Here is a 25,766-nt window from a genome sequence, read left to right on the forward strand (position 1 = left end):
ATATAAAATCTAACACAAAGATGAGAGAAATTGAATGGACGATGACACAACGATCGAAGAGGAAAACTCGACGACACTGCTGGCCGACCGAAATCACACATACGTGACTAAGGAGTCATCGAAGGCATTTGTCGTATCTCGAAAGGAACAGAAAGTATTCTAGATGCTCTAAAGTATCCTCTTAGAGGATATTTTGCCAATACCTTGCAAATGTGTAGTATTTTCAAGAGCACTTTCTCGTACGAAGTAGTACGCAATTGGTACAAACATCATAGAACTTCTCTGTTTGAAAGCAGTAGATTACTAACATGGTGTACGATAATTGTTCATTTTCTTCTTACCTACAATTCTGAAAATGTTATGCTTGCTTCCACGAAAAGTCGAGTATTATATTTTGATACTCGTTTAGGTGACACTGCAAAGGTCAACCTGATTGTAAATAATTCGAATCACCGTGTATTCTAATTTATATAGACGTCGTAATAGACATGGCGAATTGTAGGTCATCGAGCTTGACAAGTGTTGTACATTTTCCAAAATATAATTCCAGAATATTTTCCAATCTTTAAAATCACGCGTACGTGACAACGGACGTCAGTGTCAAGGTACAACACAGACAGAAGTTGCACTCTTGAAAATTTTATCATAGAATTTCGTCACGACTCCATTCCATTAGGCATTAAAGGATCCAGACAGCACACTGATCCTTGGAAATGCAGTTCGGAAACTTTGTCCCCCCGATCGGGAACTCTTCTTGCGCAATCACAATTTCCGGTGTCCTTACGTCCGTTTAGATTTCAATCGAGACACCAGAATCTTTATTGTTTCGTAAGCCCTCGAACGGTGACTCGCTTTGAACACTCAGAGGTGAAGGTATTCGCGAACAGAACATTAGAAAATGGAGGCTACAGCTTTCTATTGTAGCTCTATTACTTTTTTTCAATCACTCTCGTGCGTAATGTGTTTTTTTTTTTTTTTTTTTTTTCTTCATACATTATCCTAGACCTCGATAAACCTACAATGAACATAGGCAGCTGGTTTCTGTACAGCTCATTTGCATACGCCTTTCGATTTAATGATCTGTCTCTTATCGATCGCGATGTCCAATTTGATTTATTTAATCTAGAGACGTCGAAAGTTCAATCGTGTCGAGTTTATTCGGTTTGCAAAATAATGTTGAAAACCAATTCGAAAATCTCTACGAAAAGATAAGAGTGTACTTAATGTTGCAATTGTGATCCCATCAATACGTTAACATTTTAGAAAAATACGACAATTCAAACATTTTTGATAATGCTTTTTTTTTTTTTTTGGTTTTCATAGGTATATTCGGCACTGCTTATAACTGCAAACAAAGTTTTTCTATTAAAAACATAAATGGAAACAAATCTGGCTCGGTTAAATGATGAAAACATAAACACTGTTCTGCAACTTACTACAACTTCATTTAGGCCAAATGTGAAACATCCTAAATCGAACCTACCAAATGCTACCTATGTGAATTGCTATTTTTTAAATATACTACTTACACGACAAATATAAAAAAGAAACGATACTCGTTCGTATTTAAAAAGCAAAAAAACAAATTAAAAGTTTGACAAACCCCCACGAAGTCAAATACAAATATAAACTCGTCAACTCAAGGGTTAAGACCCAAAGTTAGTCTTGACATACTTCTTCAACCTTAAAGAGCAGACAGAAGAAAGAGTACCTTAATAAACCTTTACGTTCTTTCCCAAAATAAATTTTCTCCAGTCCTTAACGAAACTCGACCCTTGGAAAATGTTCTTTTATTTTACTTGGCCCTCCCATTTAACCTTATTTCACATGCCTTACGACTCTAAAGGAAACAAAGTGTTTCCAACGTTGGAGTGTCTCCCGGGTTAACCCGACTGGCCTATAAACCCACGTAACCGCTCACGCTAAATAGTTCCGTCCAACCGAAAGACTTCTTCCGTGACACCTAGTCAATTAACAAAACTCTTCCAAGGCGTACCACCGAGCAATTTCGTCGAGACGCGGCGAGGGAACGGATGCTAACGTCACTTGCTCGTTCCACCAAGAGCGTAAGTATGTATATATACGTATCTAACCGTAAATATATTCCATTTAAGGCTGATGGCTAGATTGTCCGTAGTTGACTACGGTTAATCTCGAGCTCTCATATCAGACCAGTTAGCTCGAGTTACTCGCCAAGTAGCTCGACTCGTGGAATTGTAATCGGGCCCGTTTACGTTGTCTGCCGACTGATTACCAATTCAACGCCCCCACGACGCTATTCGCCCCCTCTGTAGGGGGAAACAAAAACTACAAACAAAAAACAGTGGCTCCGTCATCTCGACGTGTCGGAGAAACGCTCGAAAGTAACTATACCATTAGGTTGTTCGGAAAGCCATTTCGTTTTTTTTTTTTTTTTTGGTGAAAAAATGAAACACGATTTATTTAGAGTGCACAAACATTTTACGAAATTATATATCCTCCATTTTGGAAAACGAAATCACTTTCCGAACAACCCAATAGTTGAAGAACGGGTTAAGGGACTTGTTATTCTTTTTCTGCTTCTTTGAACGCCGCTATTCTCGTCTCCCGAATACTATACGGAGATAGGGAACTATAATTTCAGGATATATTGAGCGTTTTAGCCTTAACTTCACTGAACGTCTATATCGGCCGCTAAAACGAAGGTACTTCGTGAAACGAGTCCAAATGATTGAACGATCACGTTTCCAAATATGAAATAAAAGCTTCGGACCGATATTACAAATGTCTCGTTAATTTTACTGACATGTTTCTATTGCGTATTTAACCGAATTGAATCTTCGTAAGGTGCAAAGTAAATTTTGTTGGTATCTAATTTACCTAATTTTTGATAATACTTTTCGGAATTGACGAACTAATCTTTGTAAAAATATCTACACATTGAGCCTTTTACATCTTGAGATACTCAAAACATAACTTTCCTTTTACGCGGCTCAAACTTTGCGATGCTCGTGTTTCTAGTTGGATACAGAATACATACTCAAAATATGAAGATATACCTAATACTGTCACGAGTCCATTTTATCGTTAGATAAAATGGTCGTTTAAACCTAACGCGATAAATTTATTTAGGGTTTCACAATTATCGATGGGATCGGAACTTATCAAGAATGGGCAAGACAAGATTCATAAGCATGCCCGAAATCGGAAATAGATACGGTGGCGCCTGCGCTTCTAAGTCACCTACTTTTACCCCTTTAATGATAGGCCTGCATTTGACTAACATTTACCCAGAGAATACGATGCGGACGTTAATATTTTGTCTTAAAGTTTGCTCCTTTCTCATCGAGACTGTACTCTGCAAAGAAAAAGAAATACTATGTAAAATAAGCATACAGATACTGGCAATAATACTAATAACCTCAAAAAAACGCAACCATTTATCGCTTGTGTAAATTTTAATCGTTACAAATATTACCGGCCATCTTGAAAATGTTCTGATTACCCAATGATGTCTGAAACAATGTCTAACATTAATATTATGGATTATCATACCTATCATCGCATAAAGTAATTACAAGAAAATGTAAGCACGAAAAATAAAAGAAAAACGTATAGATTGGAGGACAGAAATTTGGAATGGTGACACGAAATGAGAAGTTGGAGAATTTCTACAAACAAATTTCATCTTCCATTTCCAAGAATCAAATTTCCGGCCGAAATAATCATACTTCGCTCGTCGTTTTCAGTCAATCAATGATTATTTTGGCAACTCGTTGAATATCGTGTATTTCCATAGGTGAAATTAACTTCTCTGCACCTCTCTTAACCGCGGATCGAAATGGATTTAAAACCGAGAATAGACCAATGAGAACGGTTGTGATTTGCGCATGCGGGTTTCGATAACCTACTCCTATCGCAAGGAGCGCGACTTACCTGTCAGTCGGAGAAAAATGTTCCATTAAGGTTCTGGTTCCACTCGGTTTTTTTTTCGGTCGCGAGTGAAATTTCGAAGTTGCAATATTAGGGGTTGTATCGCCAAGGTGCAGAAAGTGAGGGTGTTTTAGGCAAGATGACGAAAAACTACTGCATTGACCACCGTCATCCGTCACATATTAATGCGATCATATTGTTGTCGTTATAAAAATGTAAATTTGGGAACATGGAAGTCTGATAACAGTAACAAAACAAATAAATTAAACATTTCGGAAAAGTGAAAGACTTGTTTTTAATTATTTTCGCAATAAAGATGTAATCTAAAGAGCCCTTGTAAACTTTCTCTTTGTAAACGCATCGTCCATAAACTAAAAACAACGAACGACTCGAAAAGTAATACTTAAAATGTAAAAAAAAAAGCTTTGGAGAAAAAACTGATTTCTTGTGAAAAATTTCCATTCTTTTTTTTCTATCTAACCAGAATCGCAACTTAATTATATAAATATAAAACTTCTACAACCTAAATCAAAGTAGCGAAGAATATCGGTAATGTTTTCACAACCGAAGATCAATCATTGATATAAAAGTTCAACTCGGACAGTCGTCAATGACGAACCTGGAAAATAAACAAAAAGATAATCGGTGATAATTTACATTTAGGAAAGTTGAAAGAAATGTCAGAGGATAGACAAGAGGCAGCGCCCATCGACGTCCTCTGGTTCAAACCGATGTCCAGGAGTCGACGAGACTTGGACAATTCCCTTCTCGATATCACCCCCACAATTCTTCTCGATTCTTCGAAGGACTCGGCAAAAAAACTATGTGATAGAATTGCTGAAGAAAAAGGATGCAGCCTGGAGCAGAGTCGTTGAACCGGGTTCATTCTGGTTATTTGATTCAGTGTCATCGTTGTCAGTCACGTCGTCGTCATCGAGATCGTGATATCCGAATTGGAAGAATCTGGCTTCGGCCAGGACCATTTGCAAAATGTTGGCCGAAATGGTTCGACTATCTTACCAGCACCGAGCTTTTTATTGCTACGTGATCCTCAGCGTTTGGATCTTCCTTCTCGTTGCTGGTAATCCAGAAACAGAAACTTAACATTCTCTTTCGTTGTTGTTGTCCATCTCCCTTTTTTCACCCCGTTTCATCGCATGGTGTATCTATCTTAATCTGAAAAATTAGTTTAGAAACGGTGTTAGAAATTTATCTATCGTTTACATATTAATTAAAACCGCGTACATTACAATTTGAAGAAAATCATTAAAATCGAGTACTATGTTTATTTTTCTTCTATTTTAGATACAATAACATTGCATTAACTAAATATGTAATGTATTCTATAGAGATATCGGAACGTTGTTTGATTGTAACGTAAGCGCTCAATGGTAAACACACGCGACAATGCGATTAACGTGTGCATACACGATTTCATGTTATCGACTTCGTTGACGAGCTAAAAAAATGATTAAATAACCTCTCGACGTCTAATATTTTTCTATTCTTTCTTTTTCTAAACAATGCAGATCCATCTATTATTTACATAACGGATAGTGCACGTAAATGAATTTTCAATGTGCAATACCATCTTCCTTTTTTTTCATATGTGATAAAAAATAAAATTATACCTTTTAAACTCTATAGGTATGTACAAATACATTGGTATAGATGAAAGGAGTTCTATGCAAACAAGAGTTTTGGAAAATGATATTTCTATAAGGGAATTTCCTAGAAATTTAAGGGCTGATATAAAAACAAAAAAAATATTTCAATTTTGTAACCCACCTAATGAAATTATTGCAGAAACTGAAGGTACTATAAATATTACACATGTAATAATATTAACCATTTGTTGCTCGATAAAGCAGTACAATAATAGTCCTTTTTCTACATACAGGAAAATTGGATGGAAATCTAACATTGAGTGGTATTTTAGTATTTATAAGACACGGGGACAGAGGGCCATTAGCTCACATTCGAAACATAAGCATAGTAAATTGTGGCGGAGATTTTGGTTCTACACCTGAATTAGAAAACCTGTACCAGAGCTATGTAAACTTCCTGCAAAATGTCTCCAGCTATTCCAGAACATCTTGGGCACAATTCTTGGGGCCATTTCATGGTTTTCCTATGTTGCCCACCAACTCCAAAGATTGTAGAATTGGCCAGTTGACGACTCTTGGCATTGGACAACTTTTAAAAACTGGAATCATACTTAGAAATGCTTACTACCATAAACTCAATCTGGGAAATGGCACTATATCCAGCAAAGACATTATTGTCTATAGCACTAGATATCGAAGAACGGTCCAAAGTGCTGTTGCCCTATTATATACTCTCCTAGAGACAGATGGTTTTCAAAATCTCGCTAAAGTCACCATGCAGGAAAGTCAAAGCTATGCATTTTGTAGTACAGATTGTGCATGTCCAGCTGCTGAAAAATTATTCAAACAACATATAAAAGTAAGTAGATTAAAACAAACATTTCTAAAGTCTTTTCATAAATCTTCATTCTAACCCCTTTATGCAACAAATGCTTTTGCAGGAAATGTCTGATCATCTCAAATCCCATCCAGCAGTGGCAGAGCTAATAAAACAGGCTTCCAATGCAGTTTTTGAAATCCCAGATCAAGCCCAAACAGTGGATCCTAATACCTTAAAAGATGCATTACTAACATATATCTGCCATGGTGCTTCCCTGCCTTGCATAGATTTTGAGAATCAACGAGTCTGCGTAAAAACAGAACACGTAACGGGTTTGTTCTCGTACACTGAATGGGAGTCCAAACAAGTGGTGAAAAGCAGCAACCGTCAAAAATATGGATTATTAAGAGCATATGGGCTTCTTCGAAGCATAGTTTCATACATGTTACGTATAATATCCGAAGCCAAACCGAAGATAGTTCTCTATTCGGGACATGACAAGACTCTGGAATACTTGGCAACCGCTCTTGGAATCTTCTCCGATAAATTAACCATGCCCCATTACGCTTCCCGTTTTGTGATCGAAGTTTACCGTATAAATCCGAGGAATGAGAACCACGTAGCTAGTGACTTTTACTTCCGTGTCGTCGTGAATGGAAAGGACTTGACGCAAAAGATACCTTTTTGCAGAAATGCAAATTTCTACAGCGCAAGTTACATCGAACGACCAGACATTGAAAGAACGCGAAGAGATTCAAAATTATGCCCGATAGAAACGATTATTCGACAACTTCACGACGATTATTTTGGACCGTTCAATGCAACGAACTTCAAAGATGCATGCACCAATCATAAACGTGGATAGTTTGAGCGCGAAAAATGGTTCAATTGCAAAGATGTATGCATCAACCAATCCACGAATAGATTATTACGTTTGACCATTCTTCGCGAGAACATAAAAGCGCGCGACCAATCAGAAATGCAGAAAGTACATACATATAGTTAACTTTTCTTTATACAACAAATTTCATGGATAGATGCACCAACCTCAAACACGAAACAAACGTGTATTTAACTTCTCTTCGTGTATATCAATTACAAACGCGGTTAGTTTGAATACAAAATATTCAACTAGACTCGATTAAATATTTGTAATTTTGTGTAAAATCTATATTTCGACTATTTTCAAATAATTTACTTAACGATCCCTTACTCGTGGAAAGAAAGAACACGAACTAAAATTATTTCTCAAATTCTTCTGAATTTCGACTTGAGAATTCGAATCTTTGAGTTCGAACGGAGCAAGTAGAAAGCCCTAATATTATACGATATTTTACAAAGAAAGTATTACAAATTTCTATAAGATTTATTACAGCGAAATACGGTTCGTAAGATGTAGTTTCTAATTAACACGGAATCGGTAATTTGCTACTGAAACACCAAAATATGAAGTAAAAAAAAAATGACAGTAGAATTAATACCTAAACTACATACGATTTGCACTGTTTAAACTATAATTGTAAACAAATAACAAAAAAGAGCCTTACATTCTTAGATTACGTTTAAAAAATCGAACGTAGTTTTAGATATATCAAGAATATACAGAATACCTCAAAATACGTAATACAACCCGAAAAAGAATTACCTCTTTTTGGGCTCTATTACGTATTTTAAGATAACTTGTATAAAGCTAGATGATTGCCATATATTTTATCACACATTTGATTGTAAATATGTAAATAACGTCTAACTTCTATAAACGACGATTGCGTTGTCTTTTCAGACACCATTTAATAACAACAAAAATCGTAATTAGTTACTGTTGCAAAGAATGTACAAGAAATAATAGAACTCTGTAACTTGCTACCTTCGTAACCATTGATTAGTTTTATTTCCCAATTAGTAAAATATTGAGATCAGGGACTTCCTTTGGGATGTAAAATTTATTCTCGTTGTACATACAATGGACCAGAATCCTCTTAACATGATGATCACACTAAAGTGCTGTTAAACACATTCATCGGTAAAAGATTGCACATTTCAACTAGTATTGCAACTGGTACAAACTACGATTGTATTTATTGAAAAATACATAAGGCAACGAGTATTGAATGTGTTGTTAAATTGTAATGATAGGTACCTTTTGTTAAAATATATAAATATACCAATAATATATCAATATGCTATATCAATTCCTTTCTTACTAGTTCCATAAAAAGTCATTCCATATTTTATTCATGATATAAAAACGTACATATTATCAATAAATAAATACTAGACACTTATTACAATTTACAAGGCACAGATTTGCTTTCTTAAAAGGACTAATTGTACGCTTAAAAGTATAGTTTATCGTAACTTTGGTAAAACGTGATAAACGAACACGTATATATAGCACTATCATGTTCATTCTTCTCTAGATTATTTAAAATAATGGTACTGATGTAAATAGCACACGATAAATTATGGTAAAGTAAACAGTGCAAAGACTTAACATGTGTCAATAATTGCAGTTTCGGCTACAATTCTATTTACACTCTGTAAGAAAAATACACAAAAGAAAGAATAACATTTCAACAACATTTCTGACTAAAATGCCCATTTACAATTGTTTCTATTTGACATTACAAATGGAAACAGCAATCCCATGCAAGCCACTCACTAATGACTGCATCTAAAAACATGTTATTTCAATCACAGTTTTAGAGTATATTTCACACTCGTGTCTTAACGCTTATAGGACTTAGACGTTCGTAATACTAATCTGTTAAATCGTAAATAAAATCGGGCTCTGACATTGCTAAACCCAATGTCTCTTGAACAATTTGTAATCGTCGATGAAACTGCCCAAGTGCAAATCCATCAAAACCACCATCACCACTGGAAGAATAATCAAGTTTCTTAACACTGAAGTATTCATTTTAATGTTAATACACGCCTAATATACTCACTTTGTGGTCGACTTTTCTTGAACAGGAGGCGAATGATTCATAGTAGTTTTTTGCACTGGTACGAACACTTGATCAACATTCCACAATAACGGTTTGACTCCTACTCGTTTGCCAGTAGACCACCTCAGAATCAACCACTTCATTCTGTGTATACTGATAAGAACTAGCACTGCACTTTTGAAACGTACTTTTGGTGATTTTTTATTGCGACCCATACCCATGGTAATGTAAAAGCGTTGTTCGTTAGTTAACTGAGAAAGAACGGTTAATGTGTTCTCCTCTGAATGCTGATAGCTACCCACTATAATCAATAAATAACGTTTCTGATACATTAAGGCTTTGCGCCTACTGTCTGCTCGTAGATATTTTCCATAGAAGTGCTGTAACTGTAAAACACAAATATTATTGTAGGCAAATACAAAAAGCAGCAGAAAATATCTATTGTATCATGAAGTAAAGAATTACCTTCTGCACATAATCTAGACTTGGCGTGTTTGCATCTTGTTGGCTTTTGCTTCGCTTCACTTGAGCTTCAAGTAATTTTACTTGTTGACTAAGATCCTATTAAACAGAGTGTTGGTTAACAAATACATATCTTTGAAGTATAGTTCAAAATATTATATTACTAAATACCTTAATTTTTTGTATGAACTTGGCAGGTGTATTCTTTTCGCCCGTAAATCTGCTTTTGAACTCTTTTGTTAGTTCCAATTCCCTTTTAGAGGTCGTTTTTAAATCCTGTTGCAACTCGGTAATCGTATCAGTTAACTTCTTTTCATCATCTTTAACAGCAGACAATTTCTTAAGTAGATTGGTTTCCCTTTCTTTGAAAGCATCCACAGTTTCAGCAAGTTTTATTTCACGTTCAACAGATTCTGTCAATTCTATTTTCAATTGTTTCATATCAGTCTCTAAATCCATCTATCCAACAAGAAATTACAATTAAAAAACTTTAAATTACATTAGAAATTAAACATTATAAAACTAAAATATGTAAACTAACCATAACTTCTCTTGTATTATTAATTTCTCTTCTCAATCCCTTAAGTTCATTATGTTCAGTAGTGCTTTGTTCTTGTCTTCTATTTTCTGCATCAGACATAGTTTTTATCCTTTGTTGTAGCCACTCACATTCCTCTTTTCGTGCTTTGAGTTCTTCTTTGGTACGTCTGATATCGGATTGCAGATGGTCTTTGATCCCTTCAATTAAAGCCAGACTGCTTATCAATTTCTCCTTTTCTTCAACTTCCATTTCCAACTGTTTCTTTAAACGACTCTTTTCCATTTGTAGTTTCTTCATAGTATCCTTTAATTCCGCATTATTTCGTTCTGCTTTTTCAAAGTTTTCCATGAGCGATAAATACTTCTTCCGCTCGGTTTCCAAAAGGTCTGTAAGTTTTGGTAAGTCGTCCGCTTTCTGTGATTGAACATGATCCTTCATCAAACTCAGCTGTATTTCTAGACTTTTATGTTCTTCTCTTAATATAGAGAGGTCATTGCGAAGTTTCGCCTCATTATCTAGGGATGTCTTCAACTTATTCTGAAGGAATTCAATCAACTCTGCATCCTGAATGTGTCCAGACTGCATCACTCTATGCTCCTTTTCAATTTGAATCTTCAAAGTTCGAAGTAAGTTTTTCTCAGACGATAGCTCATCATCGAGTTTTGCAACTTTCTTAGTCTCCTCTGCCAAATCTGATTTGAGTTGGAAGATCCGCCCTTCGTATTCCGCAATTTGGCATTTAAGCATTCCTCTTTCAATCTCTAAGTCATCTTTCAGTTTCTTCAGTTCTTCATTGATTTTATTGGCTTGACTTAATTGCAATTTCAATTCCATACTTCTTTGAATACCTTCCTGATAGTCTCGATGATGAGCTTGTCTTTCTACTCTGCATACATTATCATCCGCATCGCTTTCAATGGCATTCATAATTTGCCTATCAAGGTGTGCTGATAAATTAAGTTCTCTTTGGACCATGTCCTCAATATCAGTATCATCCTGTAATCGTTGTGCAGATGACTTCAAATCAGACAATTCTTTGTTCAACTTTTCCATCATGTCTCGCAATTCGGCATTCAATTTCTGTTCGTCGATCAACTTCTTCCTTAGCTCCACTACATTTCCAGATTTCTTCATTTTGTTCTGTATCGTTTCCAAAGCTCTATGCAAGCTTTTACTATCATCGCTCATCTGACGTATGACTTTGTCCTTCTCCTTCAAATATTCTTGTAAATGATGTATCTCCTGATCCTTTTCATTAGAAGGTGAAGATGTTTCTGAGAAACTAGAACGTCTAGCCATCTCTTCCAATCGTCTAATCATTTGGTCCCTGTTATTCAAACCTTCTGTCAGTCTGTGAATTTCGATCTGACACTCCATGACTTCTTGTTTCGACAATTGATACTTGGTCTTAAACTCGTACAACTGTTTGTTCTCGTTCTCTATCTCGATGTTGCGTGTCTGAATCGTTTCGATAGTGATGTCTTTTTCAAGGATTGCATCCCTTAAATTTTGCAATTCTTTTATCCTCTCCTGTAATAAAACAGTATACTTTCTTGCTTGTTCCTGTTCTTTTTCTTCTGTAACCTTCTTCAATCTTGTATTCTCCAAATCTAACTCCGTTATAATTTTCTCATTTGCTTGAATTTTATTTTTGTACTCCTCAATCTCTTCGGTTCTCAATTTCAAAACATTCTCCACCTCCTGCAAGTCTTTCTTTATTTTATTTTCAGATACTCGTGACAATTCATATTGCTTCTGATAGAACCACTTATCCCTTGTATGTGTTTCCACCACCTCCTTGAATTCCAATTGTTGTTCATCGTACAGTTGTTGCAAAGCTACCAACTCTGCCTCACGTTTTTCTAAAATCGTTGATTTCATTTGTAACTCCTCCCGCACAATTTGCAACTGGTTCTCCAAGTTCTCTATTTCCTTAATTGTCTCATTAATGGAAGTCTGCGTATGCTTTATCGAAGTAACATGCAATTTGTTGTCATTTCTTTTATTCTTATTATCAGATTCCCTTTCTGGAGATTCTTGCATTTTGGTATTCTCTTGTCTTGATCGTGAGATACGATCTGTCTCGTCCATCGACACATTATTCCCTGAAGTTCTTGATTCGAATCCACTGTGTAACAATTCCATAACTATAGACTGTTGATTGGGCGTGATTGACGAACTCTGAGAGTGAGATCCTAGATCCAAAGGCGGCACTTGCAAGCTCATATTGGTTGTGTCAATTAAAGGCACGACCGACTCGTCCGCGTTTTTAGACGCAGCCAGGGGAGTAGGGACTTTGAAAATAGACATATTGGGAAGTACTTGAGTCACATTTGCCCCTCGAATAGCTTCTGTTGTTTCCTCACACTCCGAGTGAATAGACAAAATATCGCTTAATGTACGAGCGCTGTTTTTTGGGTCTGTTTGTCGTATCAACTCTCGTAATTGCGTTTCGTCTAAATTTAAGGAGGAATACAAATCGAGTTGTTTCTCTTTCTTGGACAATTGTTCTTTTAGGTGATCTATTTCTTCATTTTTGTCAGCCAACATACTATCAATCAACCGAGGCAGCTCCAACTGAGTATGTTCTTGGACACCAACCTTTGCCTGTAGAATTCCCTTTTCTTCTTCGACAACTTCCAAATGTTCTTTCAATTTTTGGATTGTAGCATTTTCTACTTGCACAACGTTTGCAATTTCTGCTTCTTTTTCTTGCAATAGCTGATTAACTCTATCGAGTTGATTCTGCAAATCCTTTAACTCCAAATCTTTGTTAGCAATAGTTCGCTCTAATGAGTGAAATTTTGTGTTAGCTTCATGAAGTTGCAATTCTAAACGCGACGTAGCCTGTCTTTGAGCAAATGGAGCACTTTGTTTATGCTGTTCTAAGCGGCCTCGCATCGCTCCTATTTGGAACAATTGTTCAGAAGCAGTTTGTTGCAAAATTTCTTGTTCTGCTTGCAGTTCCTCATTCTGATTTTTAAGAGCTGACACTTGCATTTCTAAGTCTTTGATTCTCTTGAACGCAACTTCTTCGGCTCTAGCATGTTTTATCATTTTCTCTTTGAGTTTAAGTAGTTGATTGAGAGGCAACATTGGTGGTAAAGTAGGATCATCTGGAGTAGGGCATCGCGATGCATCTATTTGTTCTCTAATGGAAACATCTTCGCTTGGTTGACTCAAACTCAAATTAGAACTGCACATGTGCGCAGATTCTAAATCTTTGATCCTCTTATCTAAATGAATTTGCATATCGCGAAGTTCCATTTTCATTTGCTTCAACGTAGCGGAATTAACGTTGAACTGTTCCGAACTTAATTTGTGCTTTCTTAATTCCTCCTATAAAATCATATTTATAAAAAAAACATTCTAAAAGAGCTTTTAAAATTCAAAGAAACTTACCTGTAAGTGATTGATATGTTCATTGAGCTGTTTACATTCACTGCCCATTTTAATTGAATCTAATTCCTGTACTAGTTCATGCTGATTTTTAGTTTGAGCAGCAATGACAGTTTCTAGTTGATTTATTTGAATCTGCAATGATTCTTCTTTTTCAGTCTTTATTTGCAGTTGCTGCTCCAAGTCAGTAATGATTTCTCTTAATACCCAGATTTTATCAACAGCTGCTTTTAGTTCACTTTCAGTTTCTGTCTTTCTAGCTTCTGTGTCCGACATAAGAGAGGACATCTCTTTCATTTGAATCTCAAGTGCCTCCACCTAAATATTATTCAACTTTTTAATAAAAATTCTTAACTATTACCTCAATCTACTTGACCACAACCATAACTAGTTAGAAAAAAGCACCACCAACATGTAAAGCATACGTATTTTGTAAACCTGAACATTATGTTCAAACTTAAGCTTTCAAACCAATATAATTGCATGCATACAAAATTATTTTGATTTTTATTAAAATAAAATATATCTTTTGTACTGTCTACCTAATACGTCCTGTATATCTGAAATACTGTCAAATATAATAAATAGAATACAACTCACAGCTGCATTGATGTCAGATGCTTGAAACACAGGGACGTCTGACGTTGATTCAGGTGATAGTGTAGTCTGCTTTGTGCGACAAACAGAAAACCAAAACCAGAGTGCAGGAAAACTCGTGTTAATACAATTAGTGACAATGCGTGTTATAAGCTGCCTAATTTACAGATAATGATGATCATAAAAACGAAATAAATTTGCATAAAATCTCTCATGATTATCCATTAGTTGAATCGTTTTTAAGTATTTATAGAGTCAGTAAAGATTATGAAAAAACCCAATCCGAAACAAATGAAAATCATTAGATTAAAGATTCAACTCTTATACCTGAATTATGTAACATATTAATTAGATTGGATCAAAAATGCAAGGATTCCAAATTTTTAAATTTGTAGAAAAAGCAGGCATCTTGAGTATGTGTAAATACTTCAGTTTGAATTATAGGCTATTACAATTTGAAGTATACCTTTAATTTTAAATAATTCATACGCGCTTGAAAATTGCGATCACCTTTGAGTGCCCCTTTCTTCGTATGTGACGAATATAAAATATTTGTAAATTTACCTCGGACGTGATGCGTAGGTCTCGTTCCTTTTCGCGTTCACGTTCTTTAAGCTGTTCTTGCAAAGTATGTATTTGCTTTGCAGCTTCATCTCGTTCAGTTTCTCTCTCACTTGCCTGTTCATCTAAGAATCTGCGGATTGCTTTTAACTGTTTGTCTGCTGCTTCAATCTAAACATTTTTTTTTATTAAAATTGATGCCCACTTAGGAACAAATTAAACAGAAGTATAATTCATACACTGAATTTCAAACTGTTAATAAGTATCTGTTATAAAACACATTAAATAGATGCATCATAAAATCTGAATACATTACCAAAGATATTAGTTTACATCTGACAATGAATGAAACATAATTGCAGTGAATACTATAAATAACTGCATGCCTGTATAATTTAAAAATAAAGTATAATTATACGAAAATATCAAAGCAATCAAAACAATATTCTGAAAAATTTAGTTCTACTTTGTGAAAAACTTTGACCAACTTTTTCGAGTCACAACTTAAGACTGCATTTTACTAGTACCTCTATCAAAAAAAGACTGTGTGTAATTAACATAAATTGCAAAAATATAAGAGTTACTTTACAGTATTAATGATGAACATGCAATACAAAAATAAAAAACGATACACCATAGTTATACATGCCATGGTTAATTGTTGGGAAGTTATTGTTATTCTTTTATGATTTATGATTATATTATGAAATCAGAATGGTATGACAATTAGTAATTTTCCAGACGCAGCATTTCATCAGAACAAGATAGAATCATAGCATTTTCAATTCACCGTTAAAAATTGCGCTATGCGGTTAAAATTACGATTAACTTACGGAGCAGCTTTTATAATAGTATTAGTATTTCTATAATTTACCTTTCGGCGGCAAACCCTGTGAATGTATGGGGGAGGAGTAGGTTCTAAAGGCACCTGCTGGCAAGATAATAGAACGCCAATCAATTCTTTAAAAACTGCATCATAGAGCCATATAATTTTACCCGCCGTATTTCTTCATTACCATATACGTACGTCTATTAATATTATTCGTAACAAATCTTTTTTTATTATTTTTAAGTAAATGGAGAAAATTGCATCTTTTATCTGAAATACTTCTCTTTAAATAATAAGCTATAAGTATTTAATTGAGGATTAATCAAATCAAATAATCCCTGGAAAATTTTAATTTTTAATTAGAACAAAAAGTTCTGTGAAAACATAGATTTACGAATAATGAAACTGAGTATAGAGTAGATCATGATTTCACTACTTGTTATGAACGATAATATTTTGTGCAATATATGAATACTAAGCTCATAGATACAGGTAAGAACATTAAAATAATAAACTACCAAATACATAACTCGTTTTCAATATGCAATACACCACAACTTTTTCGTATATAGCATACCAATTCTATGTAATAAAAATGCATGCAATCAGTGCACTTGTCAGAAGAGAAATATCAAGTTTACCTGTTGTTGCAAGTCTTCTTTCTCTTTTCTTGCATCTTCCATTAATTTGTCACTTTGTCTGCATAATTCCTCTATCAATTGCAACAGATCTGTACAGTCTCCTCCTCCATTTGATAACACATGCCTCGCTAAAAAATGAATAACAATTATAAATAATATTTATCCTGGAAACAAGTTTATAATTTTTACCTTTCTCTTGTAATTGTGAAAAATCTTGCAGCGTAACATCACTGCCAACTTCGTTGTTCTCTCCGTAACCTTCTGTTATAATTTCTTTCTTATTTTCCATATTGATCAGCTTTCTTTGGAGATCAATGATGGTAACTTTTAGTTGCTCCGTTTCTTCTTCATAGTCCATGATCACAGATTCTGCATGGCGTAACTTTAAATTGAGTTCCTCATTCACTTTATTCATCCATGTGATTTCCTTTGAAAGTGTGCTACGTCGATCATTGCCGGTGTACAATGTGGTACCGAGAATTTCAGCACTTTCAGACTTCAAACGACGCACACAATTCTTCAATTCTTGTTTTAGTTTCTCAGTGATACCATCATTTTCCTCAATTATAGTTTGTAAAGTTTCATTGTCACTGTTTATTATAGATATTATTTCAGTAGTTTGCGGAGCAAAATGAACTTTCTGAATCCTCTTCTCAGAAGGATTTAATACAGAGCTAGATTCTTGACTCTCTAATTTTTCAATTTCCTCAACCTGGACTGTTTTCTCCCTACTGACACTATCGCATAATTGTCTCTTAAGAACTTCAGTAATAAGAGTATTATTCACTTCTTCTTCACATATAACGAAATATTTTATTAACTCTTCGATCAATATTTTAAGGGTGATACATGTTTTACTTAAACTGTTTCTATTTAATAAAAAGTAGGAAATGTATTTAATAAGTATACAATAGAGCTCATAAAAATATATCATCCAATTAAAATGTACATACCTTTCATCTACAATGCTGCAATCCACAGGCATCATTTTATTAGAATCTTGTTTTCCATGATAGGTAGGAACACCACCTGTCCTAAATTTATTCAGTTCCACTTGATGACGCTCAATCATTCTAGTTACCTTGCGAGAATGTTCTTCCTTCAGACGGTGCACTTCAATAGCATGTTCGTCTTTCAGCAGCTGCATTTCATGTTTTGCATTGTTGGTAAGTTTATCACGCAATTCTAGTAATTCCGATGACCAATTATCTTCTACATCTGATTCGACCATTAAGAGAGCCTATTTAATAAATGACACAGATATAAAAATAGTAAATTATTTCATTATAAACACGTTTTTTCTTTATTGATATAAACTTAATTAAGTCCTTTTTCATTCCAAGTAAAGGAAGTACTTCTTTTCATTTCTGCAAAATAATTTGCCACAAATTCGTGTGGTTAAATCTAAAGCTACCTGAATTTGTTCTTGAAGCGCATTGACAATATCCAATTTAGCTAGCGCGATCTGTTCCTCCAACTGGTGGTTGTAGGCCGCTCGGAGTTGCGTTAATTCACCGTTTTCCAACGCACCCGCATCCCACTCTGTTTGACAATGCTGCATGCACACATATGTGGTCACACAATAGCATGTTAGTTACAAGAGAAACTATACATCACGATTCTAATTAGTTCAAAAGAATTTCTTGAATTCCAAGTTTGAAATTTACACCCAACTATATATTTCACTAATTGAGAGCTACTCTAAAGTTTTTCTGTGGAACTACAATTCTTTAAAGCAGTAGGAACTATTTGCAATCTAGATGATTTGAACTTTTTAAACAATGACGTTTACAAACACAAATGAAGAAAAAAACTTTTAAATTAAAGAAACATACATATAGATTCCATTCATGATAAATTGAAATATCGTGCATTCTTTCACAAAACTTTTTGAGATGGTTTTATTCTACTTCAACAAGCAAACATTGATCCCTTCTACTGAAATAATACATACCAATTTCAAAATGTAACATAATATAGAAAAATAGCAAAAGAGCGAACAAAAAAATGTATATCTTTATTAGCATGTAATACATATTTCTATAAAGAAAAAAGCAGCTTTATCACACGAAGAAAAATATTCAACATTAACACAAAAAATAATACAAACAAAGTTTGTTAATTACACGAATAAAAAATGCATAACTCATTAGGTATTGTACTTACCTGATTCACCATATTTCGTAAAAATCCATGCCTGTCTACTCCTCTGCTATCATACAAATTTCTTTCATATTTATTCTTCTGGTCTTCCAAAGCTTTTTCATAGTGCAATTTCATATCTTGCACTTCAATTATTCTATTCTGCAATTCCTGTTGCAAAGCTTTGATGGTTGTTTCATATTCAAGCTCAGATTTATTGAAACTATTAAAATTGTTACTATTAAGTTTTAATGGTTCATCCCCTAATGGAGATGCAACTCTTGAACTACGTTCAGAAATATTTGAAACATTTAAACAGTCTCCAGCACCTCCAAAATATAAACCTTCTGTTAAATCTGCAACTTCACTATCATTGTCAGACATTTTCTTAGATTGTTGACTAAATATTTCCTCAGAATATTGTTTTTCCATTAACAAACATTTCTGCTCAAAGTATGTTCGTAGTTCTTCCATTTCTTTTGCATGTCGCATCTCCAATTCGGTTTTCAGATCATGCAGTTCTGTAGTACCTCCTTTCACATCTAACGCTATTGATTGCACTTTCTTAATTTCTGATACGGTTTCAGCTTTTATCACGCTTATTTGTTCGTTATGAACGCCGATCAGTGTCTTAATTTCCTTACACAACGATTCTTTTTCTGCTCTTAATTCAGTCACAGATTCCTGCAACAAACGCATGTTCTCCAGTTCCTTCTTCAAAACTTTATTCTCTTCCACTATATGATCTTTTTCAGTAGATAAATTCTCTGAGAGTATTGAATAATGATTCAATTTGCTTTTAACTTCCTCATAATCAGCCTGTATTTCCATTAAATGTTCTAATTCCTTCAATAATTTTTCATTTTCTTCTGTTGCTGATGCAAATTTCGCTTGCAGCAATGCTGTTCTCGTGATGTCAAACTCTTCATTGTCCTCACAAAAAATTTTATTGGTGTCTGCACTTTGATCATGCAATGTGTTGATAGAATCATTCACAGCTCTACTTACTTTAAACTGCTTCATTAAAGTACTGCTATAACTAGATGTTGGTATAGAAACATCAAGTTTGCTGTCATTCAATGCTAATGTTTGATTCAACTTCTCTTCCACCTCTGCACACTGGGCCCATGCAGCGGTCAAGCCATTTTTCAGTTGTTGACATTCTTCCTCTGACCTCTTAAACTTTTCTGTCAAATCGTAGATTTTCTTTGCAGATTCTAAAAGTTCTGCTTCCTTCTGTTCAATTGATATTTTAAGTTTGTGGATTTCCTCTTGGTTATCCTCAGTTTTATGCAACAACTCACTGACATCCCTTTTGCTATGGCTGGACAATCTATTTTGATCATTAACTTGCAAAGAATTTTGACCATCCAACTCATCCTTTTTCAACAAGCTAAGCTCAGATTTGTATTTATCACACATATTCTTCATGTCCTTCAGCTGTTTTTCATATGATTTTTTAGTAAGATTTGCTTGATCTAACTCCTCCTTCACTTTACTAACATCAGTTTCGAGTCCCTGAATTTTATCAATCAAAAGTTTTTCCATCTCTGCTTTCTCTTCAAGCTTCTGCTTTGTTAACTGGTACTGAATCTCCATTTCATTGAAAGTTTGATAACTGGTTTCATTTAATTCACTCAGTGTGCTTATGTTTATGCCACTCATTCTTGACAAGGACTTTTCTAGGTCATAGATTCTGTTGCTCAAAGTTCTTTCATGAATTTGACTATTTTCAATCAAAGACTGAGCCGCAGAGTATCTTGATGACAAATCATCTAATTTGAACTTTAAACTTTCATTCTCGTCTTTCAATGTTGCAGCACTTGTTAAGGCTTGTTCTAACGAACGCTCTATGCTCTCTTTTGACTCTAAAACTGCCGTTGCAGCAACATACTTTGAAGTCATTTCTTCTAATTGCAACTTATGTAATTTAATTTGTTCGCCTAACATTTCTTTTGCCTTTAGATGATCCAAATCTTGTATGTGTCTTGATTTTTCAAATTGCACTTTTAGCTCACTTAGTTTCAATTTATACTGATTTAGTTCAGCCTGAGCAGTTTGCTGAGACTCAGAACGGTTTACTAATTCTAATTTTAAAGCCTCAACAGTTTTTTTATAGTGACTCATTTGAACTTGGAATATTGAAAGTTCTTTGGCATGTCTAGTCTCTAAATCGGGCAATTCTTTGTTTAAACGATCAGCCAACGTTTTATTTTCCTCTTTTAATTGTTTTAAGCGATCTTCGTACTCTTTCTGAACGTTCATTATTTCCATATCGTGTTTTGCAGCTAATTCCTAAAAAGTAATATGTAAAAAATTATCATTTGTATTGCATAATAATTCTGATTGTGGATTTTTGTAAAATATTAACTTATAATAAAATGGTTACAGTTTAAAGTTAATAATTTCATTTTTAATATTAAATTTTTCAAGTTTTTTTAACATCAAATGAAAACAAATGAAAAAATGAGAAACAATCACGATCGAACAATAAACAATATATCTAAAAATACATTGTAAAAATTTGAAATCAATACATGTTCATTAAATTATTAATGAATTATTAATGAATAGTAAAATTTTAAAAAAATATTAAACAAATTTTCGATGTTTGCGATCCGGTATCATAGTTGTTTCCTTTACACTTGCTAGCCGGTACGTTCGAATCACCTAATATACTTGCAAAAATACTCTATAACTTGTTTATTTTTTTGCATTAAAAAAAAATCTAGGAATATATATTTAAATAGTTAAACTCCTCAAAATTGTAAATAAAAATATTTTTCGATATTTTAATTCTGCATCGTGGGTATCTTCTTTAATAAAAAAAAATTAATTTCATGTAATTTCTAAAGCATACTTTTAACTCATGTTGGTGACGCGTAGTGTTTGTATTTGTTTCGGCTGTAAATTTTTCTAAAATATGTTGCATGTCCTGTTTTATCTTGTCAACGCGTGCTTCATATTGTTTTTGCTGCTCCAAAGTCTCAGCTATATTTAAATTTTTGTCAGTCGCGCTGAGACGAATTTGTTCATTCAAATTATTTATTTGCAATTTATAGTCACTAATTTCGGCATTTCGCGTTTCTTTCTCCATCTCCAGTGTTTGTACGTGTTCTTGAATTTGTGTCAATTGACCAGTTAATTTTTGTATTATTGATCTTTGGTCACTTAAAGCTTTTTCTAAAATATTGTTCTAAAAAGAAATCAATTTTTGCATGAAAATTAAAGTGTTCCAAGTCATTTTTCTTTAATCCAAAGAATAATGCTTACCTTTTCTTGTAAGTTCATATTATTGACTGCACTGGCATTATCTTTACTAGGTATTTGAATGGCATTTAAGGAATTCAATTGTGTAACAAGATTATCCCTAGCAGCTAATGCTTGTTGTAAAGACCATGTCAATTCTTCTATCAGGTTGTCACGTTTATTTATTGCTTTCTCAAATTCTTGCAACTGTTTAACAAAACACAATGCATGATGATTAAACACAATGTATTATATCATATACCATGTACAAAAAGAATACCTTCCAATATTTGTTTATATATTTATTGAACATATAATGTACCTTTGTATGATACAAAGATATAATATCTCTGCCATGTATACTACTGCTTTGACTTTGTGAAGAATTTGGAGATGAAGCCTCTGCTCTTAAGTGATCTATCTCAGCATGTAAAGCCTCAACTATGGCCTCTTTTCCCTGTAGTAACTCTTCTAATTGAGCTACCCTTCCTGCAAGTCCTTCTAAATCACCATCTGCTTCTCCTTCGCTCATACTAACACTACTTTGTGATATATCCCTTGATGAAACACCTTCATGCGCCTATATTTTGTCAAAATAATATTTCTATAACTCCTTACAGGTTTTATATATATCAGTACTTTATATAAAATGCATATAAAATACAAGTAAATTTGTGATCATTTCTTGAAATCTATTCTTACATAAGACTCTCTGTGTCCAATAGATTTATCATTATGGAATGATTCTTCATCAGATGCCTCATCCATCTGACTATGACCTGTGCCTTTAACTTTATTAGCCCTTCCCATCTTGTACTTCTCCAGCTAGAACCAATCAAAATTTGATTCAGAACCAACAGGCTTCTAACACATATATTGTGCAAAATTGAACAAATGTACATAGAAGAATATGTTTACAAAAGTAATGTGTACATATTCCAAGGTACTTTTTTTAATATGGAATATAATAATTCCTAATTATTGTGTAACTCATATTATTATATTGCAAAATTTTTAATTTAGAAAAATGACATCTCATATACAACAGTCTGATAAAATCAAGTAAAGATTAACTTTAGAGACGACAAATAATTAATTCGAAACAAAGAAAGATTGTCTGACCTACCATCTCTCTGCCCGCCTCCAAAGAGCGTCTTCTACGTTCATCGTCGTCCGTTGCTTTACTCATTTCATTAATAAAATTAAATCGACGATTGTTTAATAATCGACTAACAGTAAACAATCGTATTAATTAGTTGGCGAACAATCAGTAGTCCGATCGTCATCCACTACATTTCAAACCATGTGTTTCAAACTGTCCACTGTAAAACGTTTGACCGTTGTCGATTTATAAAAATACAAATTGCTATAGCGTCCAGTACTGTGGCATAGATCTTTGATGAGATAGATTGTGATCCATCGTTGTATCGTAGCGCTATGAAAGTACTTCCATGTCCCAAGCATATTTTACATAGCCAGTTGTATTATTTCTTGTGAACCAGGCATAAGTATCTCTCTCTCTCTCTCAACAGTTTTGAAACACCTGCGTATCAGTTTCAAATCGTGGTTTAAATTCTTGTTAAATTCTTACAAAGTGTATATAAACAGTTTTATTCAGTTATCGGTACTAAATAGTGTTGGAACATTATTTCAAAGATTCTGTTGATTTAGAAGGTGTTCGAAATAAGAATAAGATGGAAGGGCCTGAAGTATTGCACGTTGAAATCTGTCAAAATGCCACTAGGTATTACCGGTTCTTTGTCAACGTGATCTACGTTTTTAAGTTTACACTGAATAATTTGGCTTTACACTTTATCGAAAGCATTTATTAAATTTTTTTTATGCAATTCTATAAAAGAATTTTAATTAATCCCTTTTTTGGTCCATTTAGAATTGTTAATTATTATTTGAATTGTTAATTATTATTGCTTACATAATGTTTTACTTTCAGTAAATTGTCTAAGGTGGAATTAGAGGATTTAGCATACGCAGAAGTAAATGCATTAAAGGATATTACATTAGAGACTGTTATGTATGGAGAAAATCTCTCAAATCATATTTTAAAGAATCATGTTGATTCAATAATATGTTCTTCGAGTCATGGAAAGGTAATTTAGTCAGATCAAATGAACTTTTATAAAAAAAATTATAGGAATCAATTTCGGTATTATAGAGGGATCATATGAAAGTACAAGGAGCTACTTTGAAATTTCATGCATATAGATTAACACAGGAGGGTGCAGCAACAGAAACAATGCAAAATGATAGTGAAGATTTACCAGTATCCTTTCATTGGATTTTGCCTGCAAAAGAATTTCATTATTTATGGGAAAATCTTTATTTTGATTGCAGCATAAAAGAAGACGTTAGTTAAAAGTATTTTATTTGTTTTCAATTACATTAATTTTTGTAATATATATGAATATGTAAGTTTTTTTTCTTCTTTCAGTTATTACATTTTGTAGAAACAACAATGATATTTTCAGACCACAATGTTAATTCTAATATCATAAGCTGGAATAAGGTAGTATTATTACATGGACCTCCAGGTACTGGTAAAACTAGCCTGTGCAAAGCTCTTGCACAAAAAATAGCCATTCGTTTAGGCGATCGATTCACTCATGGTGAATTCATTGAAATAAACAGTCATAGTCTGTTTTCAAAATGGTTCTCTGAGGTAATATTGTAGCTATATGCTAAATGAATTATTTTAAACTAAGATTAAACTTTTGCGTTTTCAGAGTGGAAAATTAGTTATGAAGTTATTTAATGAAATGAAAAGCCTTCTTGAAGATTCACATGTATTAATTTGCATCCTGATTGATGAAATAGAATCTTTAGCACATGCCCGTAAATCATGTAGTAATGGAGTAGAACCCACAGATTCCATAAGAGTAGTGAATGCTTTGCTAACACAACTAGATCAAATAAAACGATATCCAAATGTTTTAATCCTAACAACTAGTAATTTATCAGAGACTATTGATTTAGCATTTGTGGATAGAGCTGACATAAAACAATATATTGGAAATCCTACTTCTCAAGCCATATATAAAATTTATGCTTCATGTCTGAAAGAATTGATGAGGGTAAACGAATGTTTTTTTTTTTTTTTTATGTATTTTATCAATTACGTAACTTATATACATATATTTTAGGTATCACTCATAGAACCAGAAGAAATTTTTGATTTTTCATATTTAAAAAAATTAGGATACGAAGAGAACTCTCACACAAAGAACAGCCTTAAATTAATGGAACTTAGTCACGAAAGTCTTGGTCTCAGTGGACGAATTTTAAGGAAAATTCCATTTTTAGCTTATGCTTTTTATATGCGAACAAAACGGTGCACTTTGAGTCGATTTTTAAGAGCCATGCATTTGGCTGTTAAAAAACAAAAAGAAGAAGAGACCAATGAAGTTGTTCAAACTTTTCAAAATTTGGAATATTAAGTGATATTTTTATATTTGTAGCATAGAGTTTCTTTTTTAATCTTTTTTAACATTACATTGTATCAGTATTATATTGTAAGCATGACTTTTTTTTTAAACATAAAGTGTAATGTATTGTAGATTCCTTGTTGTATACTTTATTTATATCACACATATTTTGTTATGTTTTTGTACCATTGTTCCTTGTCTATGCATGCCAGTTTGCGGTATATGTGTGTATGACAGATAAGACGTGAATTGTAATAAATATAAACATTTTACTAAAAACTTTAGTGGAAACTTATCAGAACCTAGTCTAATTCAGTCAACTTACTAGGGAATAAACTACTATGCATAAATTCACTCTTTGACTGTACATACATGACACACATTTCCTATGGGCGCAATTAAAAGTAACATTCGAATTGACCAATCAGACTTCAAAACAGCCGTCATACGACCCATTCAAATAATAATTTTCAAATCATATTTAATTTCCCGCCGTTCGACTATTGAATGTTCTCTAACTTAGCGACATCTGCTTATCTAGATCGATGGTAGTTTATGGCGCATGGTGCGCCGTATACTCGAAGTGGTTGATGCGATCAGTTGTTTTCGACCTAC

The 25,766-nt window shown here is 33.7% G+C and overlaps 3 protein-coding genes across 6 annotated transcripts; 2 read left to right on the plus strand and 1 right to left on the minus strand.

The window, feature by feature from the left end:
• The first annotated feature begins 3,883 nt into the window (after positions 1-3,883).
• LOC143153086 (2-phosphoxylose phosphatase 1) lies at positions 3,884-8,512 on the plus strand. 3 transcript variants are annotated; one of them, XM_076323904.1, is made up of 5 exons: positions 3,884-4,127; positions 4,576-4,993; positions 5,560-5,727; positions 5,813-6,378; positions 6,461-8,512. In XM_076323904.1, exons 2-5 carry the CDS (start codon positions 4,903-4,905, stop codon positions 7,202-7,204), a joined length of 1,569 nt encoding a protein of 522 aa, XP_076180019.1. In that variant the 5' UTR covers positions 3,884-4,127; positions 4,576-4,902; the 3' UTR covers positions 7,205-8,512. The 3 variants fall into 3 exon arrangements, with proteins under 3 accessions (XP_076180019.1, XP_076180020.1, XP_076180018.1); XM_076323905.1 differs by having other exon boundaries at positions 3,884-4,046; XM_076323903.1 differs by having other exon boundaries at positions 3,884-4,993.
• LOC143153085 (uncharacterized) lies at positions 8,033-23,021 on the minus strand. Its single transcript, XM_076323902.1, has 19 exons — positions 22,838-23,021; positions 22,414-22,536; positions 22,034-22,291; positions 21,736-21,918; positions 21,323-21,658; positions 18,487-20,757; positions 17,735-17,875; positions 17,274-17,560; positions 16,510-17,189; positions 16,321-16,448; positions 15,725-15,781; positions 14,854-15,021; positions 14,293-14,361; positions 13,696-14,010; positions 10,294-13,632; positions 9,924-10,211; positions 9,756-9,851; positions 9,291-9,676; positions 8,033-9,219 (listed from the first exon to the last, which is right to left on the minus strand). The coding sequence occupies exons 1-19, from the start codon at positions 22,898-22,900 to the stop codon at positions 9,099-9,101; spliced, it is 9,309 nt and encodes a 3,102-aa protein (XP_076180017.1). The 5' UTR covers positions 22,901-23,021; the 3' UTR covers positions 8,033-9,098.
• A 251-nt stretch (positions 23,022-23,272) lies between these two features.
• Pch2 (pachytene checkpoint 2 protein) lies at positions 23,273-25,621 on the plus strand. Of its 2 annotated transcripts, XM_076324761.1 has the most exons (6): positions 23,273-23,455; positions 23,663-23,819; positions 23,885-24,076; positions 24,161-24,388; positions 24,453-24,800; positions 24,870-25,621. In XM_076324761.1, exons 1-6 carry the CDS (start codon positions 23,406-23,408, stop codon positions 25,161-25,163), a joined length of 1,269 nt encoding a protein of 422 aa, XP_076180876.1. In that variant the 5' UTR covers positions 23,273-23,405; the 3' UTR covers positions 25,164-25,621. The 2 variants fall into 2 exon arrangements, with proteins under 2 accessions (XP_076180876.1, XP_076180877.1); XM_076324762.1 differs by lacking the exon at positions 23,273-23,455 and having other exon boundaries at positions 23,684-23,819; positions 23,864-24,076.
• The last annotated feature ends 145 nt before the right edge of the window (positions 25,622-25,766 follow it).

This window comes from Ptiloglossa arizonensis, chromosome 12, assembly GCF_051014685.1.
Source record: "Ptiloglossa arizonensis isolate GNS036 chromosome 12, iyPtiAriz1_principal, whole genome shotgun sequence".
Lineage (NCBI taxonomy): Eukaryota > Metazoa > Arthropoda > Insecta > Hymenoptera > Colletidae > Ptiloglossa > Ptiloglossa arizonensis.

What these genes read in the sequence shown, in the direction of transcription:
- LOC143153086 (XM_076323903.1), top strand. Translation starts at nt 4,903, where the DNA reads ATGTTGGCCGAAATGGTTCGACTATCTTACCAGCACCGAGCTTTTTAT. An exon ending in GATCTTCCTTCTCGTTGCTG is followed by an intron (nt 4,994 to 5,559) that starts GTAATCCAGAAA and finishes TAAACTCTATAG; the next exon opens with GTATGTACAAATACATTGGT. An exon ending in TATTCAAACAACATATAAAA is followed by an intron (nt 6,379 to 6,460) that starts GTAAGTAGATTA and finishes ATGCTTTTGCAG; the next exon opens with GAAATGTCTGATCATCTCAA.
- LOC143153085 (XM_076323902.1), bottom strand. Translation starts at nt 22,900, where the DNA reads ATGAGTAAAGCAACGGACGACGATGAACGTAGAAGACGCTCTTTGGAG. An exon ending in TGGAGGCGGGCAGAGAGATG is followed by an intron (nt 22,537 to 22,837) that starts GTAGGTCAGACA and finishes GATTGGTTCTAG; the next exon opens with CTGGAGAAGTACAAGATGGG. An exon ending in GTCTAGATTATGTGCAGAAG is followed by an intron (nt 9,677 to 9,755) that starts GTAATTCTTTAC and finishes TGTGTTTTACAG; the next exon opens with TTACAGCACTTCTATGGAAA.
- Pch2 (XM_076324761.1), top strand. Translation starts at nt 23,406, where the DNA reads ATGGAAGGGCCTGAAGTATTGCACGTTGAAATCTGTCAAAATGCCACT. An exon ending in ATTGCAGCATAAAAGAAGAC is followed by an intron (nt 24,077 to 24,160) that starts GTTAGTTAAAAG and finishes TTCTTCTTTCAG; the next exon opens with TTATTACATTTTGTAGAAAC. An exon ending in TTTCAAAATGGTTCTCTGAG is followed by an intron (nt 24,389 to 24,452) that starts GTAATATTGTAG and finishes TTGCGTTTTCAG; the next exon opens with AGTGGAAAATTAGTTATGAA.